General features: G+C 40.5%; 1 protein-coding gene across 2 annotated transcripts in view; it reads left to right on the top strand.

Annotated features, from left to right (window-relative positions):
* The window catches only part of reck (reversion-inducing-cysteine-rich protein with kazal motifs), a 74,913-nt gene that overhangs the window by 24,623 nt on the left and 27,962 nt on the right, over positions 1-22,328 (top strand). For both annotated transcript variants that reach the window (XM_010751550.3, XM_027274195.1), the window contains 8 exons: positions 4,086-4,160; positions 9,802-9,838; positions 13,055-13,140; positions 13,257-13,304; positions 14,119-14,152; positions 15,914-16,111; positions 17,129-17,393; positions 17,506-17,679. In XM_010751550.3, coding sequence (XP_010749852.1) covers positions 4,086-4,160; positions 9,802-9,838; positions 13,055-13,140; positions 13,257-13,304; positions 14,119-14,152; positions 15,914-16,111; positions 17,129-17,393; positions 17,506-17,679 — 917 coding nt within the window. The remainder of the gene's footprint in view (positions 1-4,085; positions 4,161-9,801; positions 9,839-13,054; positions 13,141-13,256; positions 13,305-14,118; positions 14,153-15,913; positions 16,112-17,128; positions 17,394-17,505; positions 17,680-22,328) is intronic.

Genomic DNA, 22,328 nt, shown 5'->3' with positions numbered 1-22,328 from the left:
TCTTTTGGCATAGTTAACCGCTTAAAAATCACCATTGGCCGAAGCTTTTGTCCAGATGCGGTGCAGCCCAGAACACAGGTGAAATGCGTCCTCTCGTGTCCAGTTGTTTTCACCATAATGGATGATGCACCTGTCTTGTTAACAGTCCTGGTTAGAGGCAGGTCAAACGTCATAGGTATTTTATCCATATTTATGATGTCGTCTGGTCCGATGGAGTTCTCTGCTATCTTTGTTTCAATGAATTTGTGGAAGTTTGCAACTTTTTCCTTGTAGTCAGGGAGGCGTTGCTGACAGAGAGTTGTCCGCGCCCTGATGGACAGTTTCTGATTTTACAGCTGGAGTTCATGTTGAAGAGCATGCACTGTGTCACTGTACAGCTCATCTGTCAGTTATTAGGTAAACGTAAAATATTACTGCCAATTTAACGACACAGGAAAGATAGATTTTCTGATAGATTTCTTAGATTTGTGAAATATATATTGTCTGTATATAATTGCACACTTTGGATTTTGAAAAACCTGTATTTATAATCTATCAGATTGGCTTTTTTCTAAATCTGAAACACCATGAAATCTTCAATATTCATTTCGCAGCCACCTGCTCTCTGTATGTTCACCCAGTCAAGGACATTTTCAAGTTCAGGCCACCTGCTTTTATGTCCTCTGAAAGCCTTTGTCATCTTTTGGCACTGAATGAGTTCTTTGTTTGAAAATAATTCGCTGGTAATAATTTGTAGTGCGTGTTGCATGTGCTAAAAATTCGCTGGTAATAATTTGTAGTGCGTGTTGCATGTGCTAAAAAGAAAACTGTGTTCGGAAGCGTGGGAAAAAAGTAGCGGCTTATAGCCCGGAAAATACGGTACAGTGTATGTGTGTGTGTGTGTGGTGTGTGTGTATATATATATAATTATATATAATAATATATATCTATATATATATTATTATATATATATTATACCTGTTCGTGGGGGGCTTAAGATGTTTAAAACAGGCCTAATGACGCCAATGCTTATGATCGAAAAATAGTAAGTCGACAACTTTGCTAAAGCGAGGTCACCAACAGCACACACAGCAGCAGCTAATATCACTGACTAGTCCAGCAGCAGTCAGCCCAGCTTGGCGTCTGTCTTTCAGCCTTTTATTTCACCAAGCTCTCGACAAGCTTAAAGACGAGCTTCTTGCTCGCTCACTCTCCCCTTTCTTTCTTGTTAGCTTCCCCTGTCAATGTCCTCTTTGGTCTCTTCTCCTTTTGTTGCATCGGAGAGATTTCTTCTTTGATTATCTGCCAACAAATCACTGTCGCTTCGTTTGGCGTTGTGTTTGTCCGTCAGTTCATCAGGGATGCACAGGCGTTGGAAAAGAAGTGGATGGAGTTGCTGTCAATCTGCATGGCATTCCATTGATTGAATTTTCTCCCACAGAAAACACCTGCTTACAATGCTATCATTTGAACCTGCATGAGATAAATGTCTGTAAAGGAATAAGCCTTGAATGGACATAACTGAATTCAGAAGTGAACAGAGATGAAACATTGTGAAAGATGGCAGCAGAAACATTGTAACAATAAACATAAAGTGTTAAACTGTTGAACACAATCAAACACTTCCAGTGCTTGCATGAATGTGTGTAATATCATTTACAGCAGCGGAGATGAAATAAAAGCAACAAAGATACTGTGATTTAAAAACAATTAACCTGTGTAGCGCTGAGAAGTCCATTGTTAATTATCACACATTATAATATTGATTCAACTGCTTTAACACAGTTTATTCAACAGTCAGAGATGTCAGAATTACAGTAAACCTTCTGAATGGACTGTACTTATATAGCACCTTTCTAGTCTTCCAGCCACTTAAAGCGCTTTACAGTACATATCTCATTCACCCCTCTTCAGACCCCCTCACAGCTCCAACTGCTGTGTTGATGAGTGGCCCAAACCAGCAGCCAAACTACGACAAGTTTTAAGAGCGCTGTCATCCTGTCCCTTTGTCAAAAACAGACCAGCAGCGGATTCTGGGCATACATGATTGTTTGGTCTCTGTAAATAAAATGATAAGGAGAACAGTCTAGACCTGCTCTATATGGAAAGGGTCATGAGATAACTTTGGTGCTATAGAAATAAAACCGAATAAAAGACTGATATTCTTTCGGAGACTTCTAGGATGCTTCTGCAATGGAATGGGTGCAGTCAGCTTTGGCAGCCACAGCTCAGCCAGAACACATCACAGCCGTGCCCAGTGGAATTTGTGGGTTAGAGGACTGGAGGACAATCAGTGGAGAGCAAAACTCCTACAAACAGCGGTGCTTCATTTTAGTTTATGTTTTTGTCTTCTACTTTTCTTTACCTACCAATGCAGACAGACAGGAGTGAAAGTACACATTCCTCAGAGGATATGAAACATCACAGCACTGTGACCGTCAGGCATCTTTGGTATTCTTTCCTTTTCCATGTCCACAGGCAGTGTTTAGGATCACTGTAATGTCTGATGTCTGTGGAAGAAAAGAGATGATCCACAGAAAACAGCAGTCTGAGTGTGTGAAGCTGTAAATCTCACTCACTTGGTTTCATGACTTCACACTTCAGCCAGACACTGCTGGCAGTGGCTGCATTCTCCCAGGCCCTTGCCTTGTATGTTCACACAACACTTGGATGGGTTATGGCTAAGTGTGTGTGTGTGTGTGTGTGGATACACACCACAAACTTGGATGCCTTGTTGATGTCTAAGTGAGCATATCTCAGAAGTGTTGGGACCAACTACATTATCCAACACTTTCCCATGGCCTGAACGCATTCCTCTGTGAAGGAAAACAACATAATACATGGCTAACGGTGCAACAGACTGTCTCCTGGATCAAAGTGAACATAATATACTGTATCTAGTCATATTTGTCAGTACCAATGACTCAGTAAGAGAGTTTAGAAGTGTGATGAGCCGCTGGCTCTGGAAGTATTTTTCCCCACTGTAAATTTTCATATCAAAGCGTTGTGTTCCTCATCTGAGGAACTCAGCAGTCTCCTGGGTAATTTACAGCTTTAGCTCAATTTGTAAGAACTCAGTGAGAGGTGAGAATCACAGCTGTAACAATTTGGAAATTACCTGATTCATTCAAAAATTGAGAATCATTTAACTGTAGCTTTTCATTCCCTCAGCTGAACTATACATTTGCAGTGTTATTTTAAAAATCAGCAATTAGGATTTTTTTTGCCTGTATATTCAGAGGTTTCCAACACATGGCAAATATCTTATGGATAGAAGAGAGTGTCAGTGTTCCAGTAACAAAAGAACTATGTTGATGGGTCAACCTGACATCGGAAGACTGTGCTGATAGTGTCAAACAAAAATTCATGTATTTTATAATTTTTCCAATTCTAGCATCTCTTGTTCTAAGATAACCTTCAACAGATAACATGACCTGGATGAGCTCTCACAGACTCACTGCATATGATGGCTGTGTGTGCAGCTTTGGTGCTTTTCGTTCACCTTGTTTGATGGTAAATGTTTTATGGGCAGTCTACAAGACCTTTTTAGAATTTGATTTGACAGAAAGTGTCAGACATTTCTTATTTGACTTGATGAGAGTCATAAGAACATGTGCATGATGTGAGCTGATCATTAGCATAATCAATGCTGAGAGGTTGCTCATTAAGAGCGTGAAGGGTGAAGTTTCATTCACAGAATTGTAAAAAAAATTGTAAAAAGAATCAGCAAACAAAAACAGAACAAGTATAGCAGTGTCACTGGTTGTATTAGGAGACCCACATATTTAAACAAGGTGTCAGAACAAAAGATGGAATACAGCAGGGTTGCAAGACTTGTGAAGGTCGTTCATAGCAAAGAGAAAATTCTAAATACAAGAAAATTGTTAAATGTGATGAGTGGTTCTTCCAAAAGGCCCAATGACTATGCAGAAAATGAACTCTGCACGCCCAAAATAACTTTTTTTGTACAAAACATTAATATTCCACCCCATCCCTCCACGAAGAAACACATGTAAACCTTTTTCTACACACTGTTCATGAAGAAATCATGCAGAGGCACATGAACACGTGTCATATTAATTCTGTATTTTGCATTTGTGTTGCAGCTCGCTACTATAAAGAGTGAGTCTCGTCTAAAGCATCTCCTCCAGAGGTTACCCGGTTACTGCCCAGAGTCCATGGTGAGTCCACTCCCTCATTACAACAACACTAGCTAGATTTACAGACACACAAACACACACACTTACTATTCACCAGTTCAGCTGGATGCAGCCTGAACTGGGACTCATAGTTGTGTTGTATTTGCACCAAGAAAGATCCAAATGTTCTTCAGGTGTAATGCTCTATAGAGTCTAGCTAATTAATGGGACACACCCTCATACAGGTCTCAGTGAAGTCCACTATGAAACTAACATGTAGAATTTACATCAGCTTTTCTGCAGTAATGAGACAAACAACATAAAAATTCAGTCATTAAAGAGTTGGAGTTAATGAATTGGCTGGATGAAAGTGTGTACAGTATATAACATTTAACATGTTTTTATAATTAGTCACAGTGTGATTATGTCTTTAATTCATTTTGGTTCAACTTTGAGCAAAGTGTCTTGTTGTGTTGCTGATAATGTCTCCACCTTTGTTAAGATAGAATAACTCTTTGATTTAGACTTATACAGGAAGTGGGTTGGTGTTTGTGGTTACCAGAATATTGGAACACCTGGTTAAACCACACAACCTCTCTCTCTCTCTCTCTCTCTCTCTCTCTCTCTCTATCACACACACACACACACACACACACACACTGGCTCAGTCCTTCCTCCCACCATGGCTAATTACAAAGCAGAGTGGCTGGTTTTGGTGCTCTCGTCTCATCTCTCTCCAAGCAGCCTATTAGAGCCACACCAGTAATTAGACTTAGGCAGTCTTAAACGTTTGCTCTCATTTCAACATGTGTCCTGTTCTTATTCAGCTAAGCACATGTAAAAACTCTGCTGACCTCCATTTACAGCACGAACACGATGCACATGTACGCAGATTAAGGAAGAAATTTCGGGGTTACGATGATATTACACTTAGACACTGACAGTACAGTCATAGGGAGAGACTTGGGCTTCAGTATCTTGCACAAGGACACTGACTGGACTGGAGGGGCTGGGAATCAAACCCGTTACCCTCCGATTACTAGATGACCCACTCTAGTACCTGACCTTCAGACCAGGGTGAACACATTCCACTGGGCTCCTTTACATCTAGTCATCAAGTCACAGGCAGTCAACAGAGGAAGTGTATGACATCATTCTGACATGACACGTAAAAGTAACACTTACATCAGTGAAACAGCGAGGACCCTGGACAAGAGAACAACAGACAGGGCAGGTTCATTTGCACCCACATGTTATTACATGACCAAAGTTACATGTTGATACTTGAAGCAGTTCTGTTTGCTGATGAGAGCAGTCAGATGCAGTGAACAGTCCAACACAGATCAAACTACCATTCCCAAAGTCAACAATAAACTTTCTGCTAAAAAAAGACAGAAGACAGAGAGACAAACACAAGTGTCAGTTGTTTGGAAGAGAGAAAAAGAGATGATGTGTCTGCAGAGGAAGAGAAAGGAGAGTCTTGACATTATAAACATGACCAGTAAAGGCAATGAAGCACTAAATCTTGATAACTTCATATTCCGCTCTTTACTTTTTATGATGCAGTTTTATTGATTTCATATTTATTGTTCAGCAACTGGCTGTCACAGTCAGAGTTTATGATCTGACCCAGCTGTGTGGACAGTCTTCAGCGCAAGAACTTAGCAGAGTTGTACCGGGCTGCACACCATCTCCATGTTACCACTAACAAACAGCACAGCCTGAGCTGAAGCTGACCTGTGTTCTCTCACTGAACATTACTCAGATCCAGTAGGTTATCAAGCTAATGTTAGCATAGCAAGTCATGGTCATAGGTGCCACTTCAAAATATGAGGCTGTAGGTGGTCATGTGGTCACGTCTGGATGTGCCTGTGATGGTGTAAAGTGCAAGAAAGACAGTGTGTGGAGGACGTGGGGTGCATGGCTAGGTCAGACAAACACAAGACACCGCTGTTTATGTCTACTGTGAAACACCGTGAAACAGTTACTCAGGCTACGTAACATAACTTATGTAACATCCTTGAGTTGATCCATAGATTGTATAAAACATGGAAGTAGTCTCTGTGACGTCACCCACAGGTTCCCGAAGAGCTATTAGGAAGCTCAGAGCGTGGTGGCACTGGTCGCCATGCCTACATCAGCTCCCAGCTAATTTGAAAAAGGCCAAAGAGGGTTGAGCTGAGGCGGGCTGAATGAAGCCTGGGTACTCAAATAATCCACTTGTATTGGCACCCACCTGTCAATCAAAGCATCTATGCTCTTAACCAGGCTGTAACCTTTTTATTTCTGCTGTGAAGTTAGACATTTTGGGAACTTATGGAGATCTACTCGTTCTGTAGCCAGCCTCAAGTGGACGTTTGAGAAACCTAGCCAAGTAGTAATTGTCATAATTAACCAGATTATGACTGTTTCTCTTTATTTTTGATTTAGTCTATCTGGATATTCATTATTTGCATGTCCAGAAATGAACCCAGAGGCATATCTATAGCTTCATATTTTGATGCGGCTGACCAAGTGGCAAAATTTGATGAGTTGGGAGGGAGAATGTGGTGACTGGACAGATGAGGACCCTGGTTCTGGTCTTGTTGTGGTCTCTTCCTCTGTTCGAAGCTGCTAATGAAAGCAGGGAAGCTGTGCTATGTTTATTGTGCCTTCTGAAAACATTTCACCATGATATGAGGTCAAACTGGTACACCAGCATGCCTTTAATAAGAATACTGTACACTGTACAGAGAGGAGGGGGAAAGGGCTAATAAGGGACCCATGTGCCCCCCTAACAGGTTAATCCAGCAATGATAATAAGATTTCATGTGTCTCATGTGTTTCATATGTCTATAACTATGCACAGATACTGAATGTTTAGACTTTATTCAAAGTCTTTTAATTCAGGCCTTTTCTAGAGAAAATATATTGAATTCTCAATCATTCAAGCTTAAAACACAAAAGAGCAAAAAGTCTGAACCTTTATCAGGTAGGCCCTGGATCAGTGGGCAGACTGCAGGGATCTCTGCTTTGGCTCATCTAAACTCTAACATTATTCTTCTTGTCATGTTCTTGCCTTATTGGCCCCTGCTTCATCACAAATCATGTTTATGCTTCATGTAACGACACTGTTATTCCTCAGCCAGCCCCATAAATGATGTTGACGCCCGCTGAAGGGAACCTTTGTTCCCCAGCCAAGAGACACGGGGGGAGTGACGTGCGCTTGCACAAATGACGGTCCTGTAAAGCATAAGAGCATACCTCTACTCTATTTCAACGTCTTTCTGCGCTGCTGTCCCTGCCTGTGTCTCTGTCCCTTTAGGCAGAGGAGACAGACAAGCTTGTTTGTGATGATTAATCCCACAACATCTCACCACAAACCCAATGGGAGTTTCATAGGATTCATATGTTTTCCTGTTTTTCAAAATTGTTTTGATCTGAGGAATGTAATGTTTGTTCTGTGTGAAATTACAAAAAAACTTCTTGCAGCTTCTTCAGCAACTTTTCACATCCCTGTTAACATCTCAGTCCATTTTTCAGTCTACTTCTCAGATGATGAATCTGCCCCTAACCCTAACCTCAAGGGTTTTTTATCACGTAGACTGCCAGGAAATTATACTAACTAACCCTAAAGTATGTACATTAGACATGTTAATTACATAAGAAGTGCTAATGAGATACTTACTCCATAAATCTATCACAGAGAGTCCACTAGCATCGCTGAAAGGAGAAGCTGATAGGGTGTGTACACTGTCCACAGCCAGAGATGTGTACACACTAGTGTTCATGGTTCTGTTTTAAAATGGGGGAGCCAACTTTGAAAGATAGAAACAAATTTCAGCATTTCAACAGCACCAAACCTCTTAGATCAAGTCAAGAAACAGATACCTACAGTGTTTACCCTCCAATAGATCCAAAATAATGCAATTAACAGGGCTAATGCAAAATAATAGCTGTGTTACACTTTAAAAGGCAGACTCTTTGATTCAGCTCAGTGATTGCCATAGGATTTTGTTTTATGAGACTGTCATTGGTGGACCTCAGACTGTCTGGCAGCAGAAAATGTGAAAGTTAAATGCTTCAGTCTGTTGTACTTTGAGAGCAAAATTAAAAGGCTAGATCCATGAAGAACATTTGGGACATGGTAAACAATTTCTGTGCTCCAGTTAGCAATTTAATCACAAACACATTGACAGATATGAACGGTGATGACACAGCAAAATGGTCACACCCACAAAGCATGGGTTCAGGGTTCAGTTCAGGAATGGTCAAAACACAAAATCAACTGGAACATACATATGACACCTCAAAGAAATGAAGTTAAACTGGTTGAACTGGTTTATTATTAAAAAGCACATCATCATTTCCCTGTTCACCTTGGTAGGAGAAGAGTTTTAAGTAAAAATAGACTGTTTTTGACTAAAACCATTTGTGTACCAAGTGTAGATCTTGATATGGGATCTGTGGACATTGTTTATTACAATACATACATTACGTATATCAATAATGATAAAACTGTAATGCTCTAGTGGAAAACTGCAGTGGATACTGTAGTGTTAGGTAGTGTTACCTCAATCACTTCTGTGTCAAATTGCCATTTCAAGCGATCATTGATGTAGGCTGCTCAAATCCACTCATCTGACTGTATGATGATTGGTTTCTTTTAAAAGAATAAAGTGGGTAATCAAAAGCAGACCACTGGAAAAGGAGGATGAATTTGCTCAGCAGTTTCCTGCGCACTTCGACAGTGTAGTTTACAATATGGATGAATCAACATCAAGCACCGAAAAGCCACCTGGGTCAACATAAGATGTAAATGGCCTTTACAAAAACCTACTATACAACATTGACCAACAGAATTTCTGTGTTCATTTTCTGTTGGATAAGCCATCTTTATACTTGTTCTAAAATTGTTGGTTGCAAAAAGTACATAAAAAGTAGAATTTCAAAACAACCAGTTCAAGCACAAGCCCAGTTTACTTGCTAAAGTAAGTAATCTTAGTATGTTAATCAAAGTTAAATTAAAGGTGTTTTCACACCCAACATGTTCGGTTCGGTTCAAACAAACTGTGTTTGCCCTCTAAGTGCGGTTCGCTGGGTTGATGTGAATCAATCAAACCCTGGTGCAGACTAAACAACCAGACTGAGACTGACTGAAGAGGTTCTCAGTCCATTACAAAGTGGACTCTGGTGCGGTGCGTTTGTGGTCTGAAAGAAAAAAGGAACAAACAAAGGATTTTTTTAGACCAGATGGGTCATTTTTTTAACATTTCAAAAGCTAAACCACTGCTAGACCCATCTGCTGGTCAAGAACTGTTACAGTACAATCGCATTATTGTGTGGATATATATATATATATATAGAGAGAGAGAAAGAAGTGTAGGTAAAGAAAGACAGGCTAGTAGTGTACCATTCATAAACATCTCTCAAAGCTAAACTAGTATTCTGTCTTCAAGTGTAACCTAAAATATCAAAAGGTCAAGGACGGCCTGATGTACTTTTGTAAAGTTTTTACCACAGTAACTCTTAGAAGAGTCTGAAGGACCAAGAAACATTTTGAAGAACTCAGGAACTGAACCTGCGTTTGGACTGGAGGAACCAGGGACCAAAAAGTTCCTCTACGATGGTTCTTGGTGTAAAAAGAGTCTTTACTCTTGATCACATGTGAAATAATCGTTTTTTTATCTCTGTTGCCTTCTAGAATGAACTCTGGATGTGCATCAACTCTACACTTCCAGGTAAGATTTATGTTGCACTTTAGCACCTAAGACCCCCATTGATGTGTTGAGATGAATGATGCATCAAATGTGTAACGTGAAAAGTGTCGCTTGTATTGATGAACCCACATAGAATCATCACCCACTCTGGAGGTCCCCTCAGCTTTAAAGAACACTCCAGCCTCTTCTAGCTGTTGATTCAATATCAGCAGCTGGTTTCTGCTGGAAACAGAGTTAATCAAAGTCTTGACTAAACCAGGAGCTGCTGCCCAGTGCCAGATAACAGACAGACAGTTAGAGACTAGCCGGTGAACATGGTGGAGCATTTAGCAGCTAAAGACTTAGATACCTGTCTCAGGAATTGGTGAAGACTAAAGTAGAGTTAAAAGAGAGACTATTGCGCTATATACATCATGACACACATTAAATGTTCTTAGTATCTTAGTTTTGTTTCATCTTTGTTGTCATGTGATTTACATAAGCATACCATCGTCTTCATTCTCATTCTCGTCTATTCCAATATTAAATCTTTGCTGAGTGTATTATCATAAAGGTCACAGAAAATAGCTGTGCAGACAGAGTTAGCCTGGAATGTTTTTCCACAGCATTCCTGACAGCGGGCTCATCATCACATCTATCCATAAAGAGAATGTGCTCACTATAAATCAAATTCAAATCAAATCAAATCAGATTTTATTAGTATGGCCCAAAGTCACAAAGTACATTTGCCTCAGAGGGCTTTACAATCTGTACAGGGAGTGACACCCTCCGTCCTTAGACCCTCGGTTCCAGTGAGGAAAAACTTGCCCACAAAAAACCTTTAACAGGGAAAAAAGGTGGAAGAAACCTCAGGAAGAGCCACAGAGGAGGGATCCCTCTCCCAGGACGGACAGACATGCAATGGATGTCATGTGTACAGAACAGATCAACACAAACATACTGTACAATTACAATGAATGATAAAATGACAATGAATGATAAAATGATTACAGTAGCAGTGGAACCTGTGATAGAGATAGAGAGACACAGATGCACAGCGGCAGCAAATCATCAACTAACTCTAAACTGTAATGGAGATATGGAAGCAATAATGACAGTAATAATACTATAGGAACCACAGTTCAGACAGCTGGATTCTACAAGTGACATGAAACATGACCTTCAAGCCGAGCTCTATCTACTGTATGTATCTGGTTGCATGAGAAGAGATGGTAGCAAGTGAAGCTGTAAAGCCGTGAGGAGAGCCGGTCCTGACCAGAGCAGACAGCAGGCAGGGGATCAAAGGCCTAAATGCTGCTGAATGTTCTTGGAACAAATCTACCTGTCAGAAGCCTAATAGCCTCCAGATTGGGAGGTATTGTTATTTTTACCTTTTTGTACCCACTAAACACTGGCGTCCAGACAGCTCCAGGAGTCTGTAAAGATTTAACTTGTTAAGGAACAAGCCTCCCTCACGTCCTCTCAGAGCTCTGAGATATCATCGATTCTCTGATGCCACATTCCAGCGGCTCTCAGGGATTTACAAATGTTTCTATAACCACTCCTCCTCCTCAGCATGCCAGCTTCAATTAATGGTTTCCCTCACTTTACTTGAAAATGCAGTGGAACTTGTTGGAACTCAACACATAACACCCTTTAATGTCAGTACAGTTAAGGTACAGCAGGGCACACAACAGATCTTAGTCTTTTATTTTGAAAAATGTAAACATTAACCAGCGGCCCTCTGGCCTTTCAGAAACACACTGACATGTTGGCATATGTTTAATAAAAAATATTTCACTCATGCCTAATCATTTGTCAAAATAAAATATATCTATATTAAAACAATTGTAGGATATTTATAATGAAGTCACCATAAAGCAAATATTAAATCCAGCTGTAGAGTTTAAACTTTGTGACCTTTTTGTCACTCACATTCGTTTTTCTTTTAAAGTTAATCCTGATGGACATCAGAGCTACTGAACTGTATCAGACTTGACTGTCAGCATGGCAGTGGGTAGTTCCTGGATCACTGTCGCTGAGCTCCTTTATGGAACGTTCTTTTATTGTTTGTGCTTCCTAAATCCAGAGTGTTAGACAACAGTAACCCTAACTTAAAAAAGTTAAGGTGAAACCAAATAAAAAGAGAAACAGGAATAATGTAGATTATAAAAAATACATTACCACTATGAAACCTCATTAGCCTGGGATGACGAGCACAGCTGTCACACAACCTGTGAAACACTTTAGATCAAGTAGCTGCAGAAGAACTGATGTTCATGTCTCTCTCCCACTTTACTTTGAAATTCTTGCTCTGTTCTGCACACTACCAAACACCACAACAGCTGTTCAAGTCAGGCAGTCTTCATTCTTTAACTCCAAGACATCTTTTATCTCTGTACTGACCACACAGAGAGAAGTCCTGAACAAATATTAACTAATAAAATCAATAAAAGTCTCATCAATGACTTACACGACTGGCAGTGATGCTCGGCTGACTGTCAGGACTGTCTGTCACATTTGACATTACCTGAATTTGTTTGAGCACCATATTAGCAGTTGTTTCATGTAGCATGACACACTGTATATGCAGCGTTTAATAAAGGCCAGTACAGTGGTCCCTCGTTTATCGCGGGGGATACGTTCTAAAAATAACCCGCAATAAACGAAATCCGCGAAGTAATCAGCTTTATTTTTTTACAATTATTATACATGTTTTAAGGCCGTAAAACCCTTAACCACACACTTTTATACACTTTTCTCAGACAGATATTAACATTTTCTCACATTTCTCTCCTAAACACTCTCAAAGTTCAAACTTTCGCAGATTTAACAAAAATAAGTACAATACTGTATTAGTAAATGAAACCGTATTTCACAGTTCTTCTGACGGTGCCTCTTTGTCCTGGTGCCGCTCCGCTGTAATGGCTTTTTCCTCTAAAGGCCTTAGTGCAGGTGTTTTTTTCCGAGTGCAGAACATACAACGCATTTTGTACAGTACTCCCTTAGCTAATCAGGACGCCGAACACAATGCGCATTCATACTGTACAGTACGCTGTAAAAAAAAGCATGCAAAATTACACTAAAAGAATCTGCGAAACAGCGAGTCCACGAAAAGTGAACCGCGTTATAGCGAGGGACGACTGTATTGTCAAAATGTCATAAACAAATCTGCCTCCACAAACTGTCCGAGCTGACTTCTATCGAATAGATGCAGAGAACATTTGGTTGATTCTGCTGTGTTTGATTTGCCTCCAGGAGTATCCAGGAAGTCAGACGGCTGGGTGGGGCTGGGCTGCTGTGAGCTGGCTATCTCAGCTGAGTGTCGCAGGGAATGCAGACAGGTGAGACATTGTGTCCGGATCTCTGTTTAACAATGACTGCTCTAACATTCATTTAGTTTGGACCGTTATTCACATTCAGTTTTCCTGCTTTGATTTCATTTCCTTTTCCTTTCCAGGCTTCATCCAAAAATGACATAACAAAAGTATGCAAGAAGCCCACAGAGGTGAGTCCAAGAGTTTCACACAAGTGCAGTTCAAATTTGGCTGGGTGCTTAATAACACTATATTCTTTGGTATGACAAACTCATATTTATTCTTAATTTAGACAGACTTTGAAGTAAACACTGTTGTTTGAATACAAAGAAAAAAAGAATAAATGAGGCATCCATAAAATAAACAAAGCCTTTGTTCATTAATTCAATTCAATTCAATTTTATTTATATAGTGCCATATAATAACAAAAGTTATCTCATGACACTTTTCATGCAGAGCAGGTCTAGACCGTACTCTTTATAATATTATTAACAGAGACCAAACAGTTCCACCATGAGCAAGCACTTGGCGACAGTGGTAAGGAAAGAATTCCTTTTAACAGGCAAAAACCTCGGGCAGATGCGCAGATGAGAAAAAAATCATTTTAATGAATGAGATGAGAGCAGTGGTTCAAGTAACTCCCATGAGTTTTAAGATTAATCTGAGGGGTCACATGGTGGTTGTGTAAAAGATTCAGAAAATTTAAATAAACATATTTCTGCTAGACAAAATCATTTTTGACTTTTGCCCTAGTTTGTCATTTTTCCTGTATCTGGTGGATACGTTCACACCCTGATAAAATCACTTAAAACAATCCAAGAAGGAAGAATCACACTTTGGCTGAAGTTCTTGTGACTCACATCCACACTGAGCCTCGAAGCCTTTGATTTAGTGTAAGCAGGTCAGGAGCTGCATGAGACAGAGCTTCAGCATGCTGTTTGTTGAATGCTGTATTGAAGTGACTTCAGTATCACCACAGCCTTTCTCTCTCTTTTTTGGTTCCAGACCTCCCTCTACGGCTGCATCACCAAAAATGAAAGTAAGTTGTTACTCACGTCGACGTACACGAGGTGCACAGTGAAGAAGTGACGACTGCAAACACTGATCTCATCTCTGCTTCCAGCCAATAAATAAATAAACCTCTCGAGCGCACTACTATCTTCTTGGACCAATAGACGGACTTGTTTGTGTTCTTTCCCTCTCTGTCGCATTCTTTCACCGTGTCCCACATACTGTAAATACACAACACAGATCATAGCAGAGCCGTGTTATTTGCCCGGCAGGATGTGAAGTCAGTAACTTCCTTTAGAGAGGTTTGAATGTTTGTTAGTCAACTTTAGCTGGAATGATGAAATGTGAGGAGTGTTCATCTGCCACAGGGTTAGAGCACTGAATCCAACCTGCAGTCACTGTCAGTGAAACAATATTCAGGACGAAAGAGGAAATGAATTTCCCTCATAAATCATCAGGGCACTGATTAATGCATATGAAAATACATATCAATAGACAGACAAATATATGGTGTGTGCAGTGAAGAGCTGCCAGCTTGAGATATCCTTCAAAATGCTGAAATGGCTGAGAGAGAAACCTCCACTCTTACTTACACCATGCTGGTTCTTCCAAACAATATTCTGCTCTACATTAATCTTGTTTTTGTCATTTTGTGGTAGCTACAGTACCTGGTGAGCAAAGACAACATGTACTTGTAGTTGGACCATACTGTGCATAAAAAGATTTCTTCTTGCTCTCATTAATCACAGAGACAGAAGTCTCTTGTTCTCTTCGAAAAGCAGCTTCTGGGGTTTCTGGTGTGTTATTCACTTTGTTGCAGTCAAATGAATAGAGGTGCTGGTTGGTTACCTTTGGACAGAGACAGGCTAGCTGTTCCCCCATTTACAGTCTTTGTGCTAAGCTGAGCTACGTGGCTTTAGTCTCATATTTAGCATACAGACGTGAAAGCAGTGTCAGAAAGTGAGTAATAATAATTAAGTTTCACACTGTTCTTTAAGAGCCAGCAGAATGTAATATTTGAATTTACTTAAAAGTTTTCTGAAAAATAAATCCCTAATATTACATAACATTTAAAGGACCAGTGTGTGGGATTTAGTGACATCTAGTGGTGTAGTTGACGATTACAACCGCCTTAACACATCTTCTCACAAACTATGGCACTGCGAAACACTTCAGAGCCAATGTTTAGTAGATTTAAGTCTCATTCTAAAGGAACAGAAACATAATAATTCTTATTTACAGGTAATTATACACTCATAAAAACATGGTTATGAATAGCATATTCTATTTTGGCTGTAAATAAAGCCCCCTAAATTTTACACTCACTTTAACGTGACTCAGCCTGTTTTCGGCTGCACTAGCAGTTGCTTACAAGTGAACTGAGCTGTACTTGAAGTTTCATCTTATCTGACTTGACAGCATGTTGGTTGGTTGAGACTTCGACAGAGAAAGTTAGTTCAGTCAGCTCACAGCCAATTATTTAATTGATAGATTGATTGTACTGCGCATTTTAATCATCGCAAAAAATGTAGCTGGAACTCAGTAGAGCACTCACCTCTGCAGGTGTCAGCATGTGTTAGTTTGACATGTTGGATTTTCATCAACACTTAACATCACATTTAACACTGCCTGTCATTAGGATTTTAGCTCCTTAGCACAACAGAGTGATCCTGATAGATTGAAGGTATGATAGTGTTTGTCTTTAAAACTCCTTTCTTAAGCTGATTACTTACAAAAACACTGGTGTGTGTTTAAGAAATCTGACCTGTGTGTGTGTGTGTTCCTCCAGTGGGCTCCACATGCTGCAGCTATGCGGGGCGTCACACCACCTGCAGAGAGTACTGCCAGGCCATCTTCAGGACCGACTCGACCCCCACCGTGTCCCAGATCAACGCAGTCAAAGAGTACTGTCAGAGTCACAGCGCTCAGCTGCTCAGCTGCGTCAGCAACTTCACCAAGTCCTACCCCATACGCAGTCCTCTAGACAGTGAGTCCATGTACACTCTGTGAGAGACGCACACTGACTCTCCTGTGCTGCTTTCCACTGCATTCATTAGTCAAACACACATGCATCTTTATTATGCCAGTAGCTGGCAGGGGCTCTGACTTTACCAGCTCTGGGGGAAATATTTGTTGACGTGGAATTCAGTCATGCAAAGATTTTGTTTTTATTTGTCCAACTTTTGAAATGTGGTATCTGTGCCTTCATTCCAGCAAGTGGAGGTAAATGGAATTTAGTTTGTAGCTCTAAGCATTAAAAAATCAACAATCTTTCCACTAAGAACTAACTCACTTATGATAAGTTTGATTGAATGTGAACAATAAAACAACACAGAACAGCAACTACATTACCTGACTGTCAACACTCAGTAAGTATAAGTGTCATAAGTGTCTCATTGCAAAATAAAACACAACATAATAACAATAAAATAACAAATTGTGAAAAATAAAAAAAAGAATAAATCTCTGCTATCTTCCATATTCTCACTTCAGTCTTCAGCAGACTGAAGGACACATCATGTAATAAACGTAGCTGCAATAATCAGAGACCTCGCCCTGTTATATAGATTGTTAGTGGAGAATTCTTTTAAGTGAACAATTCCAAACTTTGACTCACAGCTGAGTGTTTATGGCCTTAATTGTGTCACAAAACCATATTTAGAGTCTAAAATATTGTTATTATTCCTTTTCTAAGTCCTTGTTAATTCCTATTAATGATGATTTATGATCTATGATGTGATTTTTGTTTTCAAGTTGTCCGTCTTTCCTTTTTGTGATGTCATCTTCTCTCAGTCCATGTTCCATGATTGATTCACTTCACTTAGGAAAAGACGGAGAGAGCCTCCTACTGGAAAATCCTGTTCACCTCAGCTTTCACAGTCACTTGTTCATTTCCTGATCTTTGACATCAAACTGACTGTTATACTATATTACAGCTTATATCATTTTCATGGTTGCAGCGATGCACATTTTCCAGAACTTATCAGTCATCCATCCCCTCCAGGTCTGTACTGCTGTGACCGGGCAGAGGCTGCACACTGCCAGGTGGCTTGCCGGCATATCCTTCGCACCATGAGCACGGAGCACGAGATCATGGAGGGTCTGATCGAGGAGTGTGGCTCCCAGCCTCTCCCTCAGGAGCCCATGTGGCAGTGCTTTCTGGGCAGCGCCCACCCTCCTTCCCCGCCTGAAGAGGAGACCCCTCATCCCGCCAAGATGGACTGCGCCAAACTGCACTGCTGCTCCAAGGCTAACACCACACTCTGCAGGTACAGCTTAGTACAACCTGGCACACTGATGTCTCAGAGTCTGGGTGCAGGTGGAGGTGAAATGTGTTCGTTTTTTTTGTGATAATTCAAGCTGTACTCTGTGCTCTGACAGGGAAATGTGTCAGGAGATCAGCACTAACTGGGGCAGCCAGACGTGGCAGGATTTCGATCAGCTGTGTGAGTACAACCCGGTGGAGACGGAGCTCATCAACTGCCTGGCTGACGTCAGAGAGCCCTGCCAGCTGGGCTGCAAGGACCTCACCTACTGCACCAACTTCAACAACAGGTATGAGTCAGGACAATCACCAGGGTGGAACTGATGGGAGTTTTTTCAAAGAGGCCTTCCATTCTCAGTCTTTTACTCACTAATGACATTTTGGCTTTATCTAGTCAGTTTTCATGTTCATGTTGGCTGCCTCTGTAGTATTCATAATGTTTTATGACTCCACTCATAAACACACAGAATGCTTTCTCATGCTCTATGTTAATACTGACAGCTTTTTTTAAGAAGATATGTTGATGGAAACATTTTACATTCTCATCAGCAAGAACAACCAAAGTTTTCTTTTGTTGCTTTTAGATGTAAATCAGTGTATTTTGATGAGTTACTAGGACAATTACCAACATAAAAGTCTTCAAAGTAAAAGTAAACTGCCATTTTACATGAACTTTAAATATTCATTCAACTTCTAAATGAAGCAATCAGATAAAGCTTCATAGAACCAGCTGAAAGTAACATTCAAAGTTGGAAGGTTTCATCATATGAATAGTAAATTATTACAACATCTTTTAGCTCATGTTCACACTGCCTCTACTGTCTGCACGTCACCATCACTTGAATTGATTGTTCGGCTCAGCTAACAGTTCATCTACTTGAACTGCTGTACTGCTCACACTCACTGACACTTCACACATTTCAGTCTCGTGTGGTTAAACTTTGAATTGCTTTCATTGTTTACAGTTCAACACACATTTCAACTTTCAGCTCCAGCTCTCCAAATGATGTCGAGTGTGGATGATTCAAAATGCTTTCATGTCTTCAGCTCAGCTCACTGCCACATGCTGATACACTCGGACCCATTCTTCAGTACTTTTCATCGACTGACTTTCATTTCTTAGTCTTCTGCTTTCATCTTTTACACGTTAACTGTTAGTTAAACTACTTTCAGTGCTCACATTATATTGACTGCCAACAAAAATCAAAATCTTGTCAGCCGTTTCATCTCAGCTGCTTGTTTCTAGATGGTAACCATAGATTTGTGAAACTCTCAGTCATTTGAACATGTTGTTTTTACATGTGGGTGAAGTTTTCATTCAGCACTTTCTACCAGAAAGACACTTTTCGTGTCCTGTTTGGAACCAAACTTTACTGTTCATTTACTGGCCCAAACCACAAACCAAACTGTGAGGGAAAAAAAGAATATATTAAGTCAACTAAGTCTAAAAATAAAGCAAACAAACCACAGTCACCTGGGTGAAAGTCCAACTCGTCCATGACAAGACTAGACTTCCACTGACTGTGTAAAGAATGGAAAGCGTATGCGTGAATTCTGAAGAGCTGTTTTGAAGCTATGTGTGGTTGCTCTGACTGCCGCCATGTTAGTAGTCCTGCAATCTTCCCCCATCCTGGCTAATCCAAAAATCTGATCTGAAAGACGTGAAGCATGGGTGGAGCTGAGATGGGTTCAATGGACATTATCAGACTTTCTGAAGGCTTAAAACAGCACGTTTAGTCAATGGATTTTTAAGTAGTACCGCAGGGTGAGAACATGTGAGAGTTCACAGATCTATACTTACCATCAAGACACGACCCATTTCAACTGATTTTAGCTCTTACACTGAAGCCGGCCCCCCTTAGGTCCTTTCAGTGATTATATGTCAGCCAGACATACATTTTTTTTTAAATGCATTCCTTCAACAAAACTGCAACAGTCCTACAATATTCACATGCAAAGAATTAAGATTTGACTGGCAGTCAGCACAAGTTAGCCCATTTGCAGTTTAGGCTATTCAGTATATAGCCTTTTCTTATGGATCTATTTGTATCATCACACGCATTCCATAATCCTCTAACTGTGCTTCTGAACATCTGTGTGAAAATCATTTGGAGAGGGAAAACAAGAGACAGATTTATGTTGAACCAAGTGTGACCCCCGAGTTATCAGAACCACTGCGTGTTTTACACACTGTCTACAGATGGGGCCAAAGGCCAAATGGAACGGCTTCAAAGGCTCCACTGGGAAGTCACACACACACACACACACACACACATCAAAACAAACTCAGATATGCTTCACACATACACACAGCGGTCTGCAGGTCACCTGGTGAGTGAGGCAACCACAAAAGCTCACAGCCACTTGATACCATGGAGCAGTGTGAGAAGCCTCGGTCACGTTTTTCACCACAGAGGATATGTGAGTTTGTTTTACAACACCAGAGCCAATTAGACTGCAGCCTGGAACACACAGAGCTCATTTAAAGCCTCTGCTCTTTACTTTGTGTTTATTAGAATTGTACCAATACATCCATATAAATTACCAGTGAAGCTGCAGAAATTGTGAAGAAGTGTGCATCTAGAAGCCAGACTACTACAGCACGTTACATCATATTATACATACATGATTGGACGTAGCTAGTCACTTAACCAGACTGCATTTTCACATTTACCTCTTGTAGCGCCTCTTGTAGGATAAATACATAATTTCATAGATAGCAGCAGAACAAGAGAGTCTACAGACATGCCAGCAACTGTCTGAAGCTGTACTCTTCTGATGGATGATGTAACTGATGGCGCTATATGTAAAGTCAGAGGATCAACAAATTCATTTGGAATCATCCTCTGGGGACCATCCAACATCCATATCCCTACGTACCCCCTTCTCTTGTATCTGATGTAATGTCCTCTACACACAGAGTTCTAAAGATAGATTAAAAAATGTTCACACATTCCAGCGCTGAGTCTTCTTCAGGAAGTTACAGACTTCAGATGTTCTGAGTGTGTTTGATGCTCCCTCTGAAGTGTTTGAATATGTTTTCAAATTACAAGCCTGTTATTCCTCACAAAGAAAATCATTTCACAAATTGCGCTTTCACATCACAATGGCACGGTGGCTCACGCTGTGGCAGTGTGGGGTTTGATGTTCAGGCAAACAAACTGTGTGTGAGACTCTTTACATTTACTTTGATGGTCTCCTGGAGAGCCTCGCATGGAGTCCTCCTCCCCTGAGGGGTTCAAACGCTGAGCTGTGTAGCTGGGATCAGCATGGAAGACAAACACTGGTCTGGAGGTGGTGGTGGTGGAGCATGGGGATAATTACTGTGTGTGTTTGTGTGGGTGTAAAACAAACAAAAGTTCTGAACAGCTTAAATTAGAAACAAATCCTGGACTCATCACGCCAACCCTGACAAAGTAACTCACTGATACTCATCCACTTATTCTTTCAGCAGACCTTATTATCGGGACTCAGTCAAAGGGGCTGGTTCCATCAAAATCTCCTCAAAATCAGGACCCACAGGCTCAGACAGTTACAACCGTGTATAAGGCAAAAATAGTTGTACCTCTTGCTAACTGTGACACTCACAGGGAGGGTGGCATCGTAGCCTCCCCCCCTCTGCATTCCTCTGCCTCCCTGATCTCTCTCCAAAAACTCTGTGGGCCCTGTCATGATCACACAAGCTCAAGGACAAACACAAAGCAGCACAGACTGTATGTCTTCTTTTGGCTCATGTATGTGCAGCAGCACAAAGTGACAGATAATACAAGCTGTTTATATGGTCATGACTCTACTGTATCTCACATAAATAGTAACATTATATATTAGAATGTGACAAAGTAGCATTTATTTCATAATTCATTTCAAAATAAAACATGAACTGCTGAATGTTCTCGAACAGAAGTTGGAGAAGAGGCTGTGATGGACAGGATTAATGAGTTCTAATGATGTGATGTCTCTGCACAAGCAGACAGAATACAGTGTACATGTGATTTAATGAATGTAACACAGTGGATGACAGCGCATGATGGCTCTGAGCTCTGACACAGCACTCCTCCAATCATAGGTTCCAGATTTATTGACATTATTTAGTGACCTGCTGCCTTCAGATGGCTGTTTTTTTTGTCTATTTTTAAGCACATGTAGTCGCTGGAGAGTGTTTTTTATTAAAAATATTTATTTATTTATTTATTTATTTATTTATTTATGTATTAATTTGCTCCTTCTATTTAGACTAACAATGTCTTATAGACAGTTCCAAACAAAATGCCAACCGCATGTTTTCACTGCCTCACACAGACAGGAAAAGTACATTTCAAGGTCAGGACAGTCAGAGCACTTGCCCCTGCAAAAACAGGTTTGTGTGTCTTTTCAGTTTTTCAGATGTAATAAATCGTTCAAATGGAGATAATGACATCCAATTTCAGACAATCTTTGAAGACATTCGCAGTGTCACACTTTGCTGTACATTCAAAAAGACACAGAGGTTTTGTGGAGATTGAAAAAGAAAAAAAAAAGTTCAAACTTCACTTTCACTTTTACAAACCAGCTCATCTCATTGTCAACACGATGAAGGACGTAACTTGCAATGAACGGTACATTCGTTGACTCGGTGGTAGGACAAGCCTCCAAGACCAGCACTGGACTGTGAGGGGATTTTGATGTAGTGGCTCCAGTCAGTATTGCAAGTCACATGACACTGAAAAGCCCCAAATGACTTCAGTAATAAGAAAAAGGTACAAAATGCCAGAGCTGTCTCTAAATACATCCTTGGTGGAGTAGTTTGTACTGCTGTCTGATACAGGAGACAACACACATGTTGCACAATGACAGACTTTGTGCATTACTGAAGTCAGGAAAGAGTTTTAATGGGGTACTCTTAATAACAATCAGCTGATCCCTGCATTTAGTTTCCGGTTGAGAGGGAAACCACTGTTGA

This window comes from Larimichthys crocea, chromosome XXIII (assembly GCF_000972845.2).
Source record: "Larimichthys crocea isolate SSNF chromosome XXIII, L_crocea_2.0, whole genome shotgun sequence".
In the NCBI taxonomy this organism is placed as follows: domain Eukaryota; kingdom Metazoa; phylum Chordata; class Actinopteri; family Sciaenidae; genus Larimichthys; species Larimichthys crocea.
Note: the sequence above shows the minus strand (reverse complement) of the source record. Positions and strands in the feature narration are given on the sequence as shown.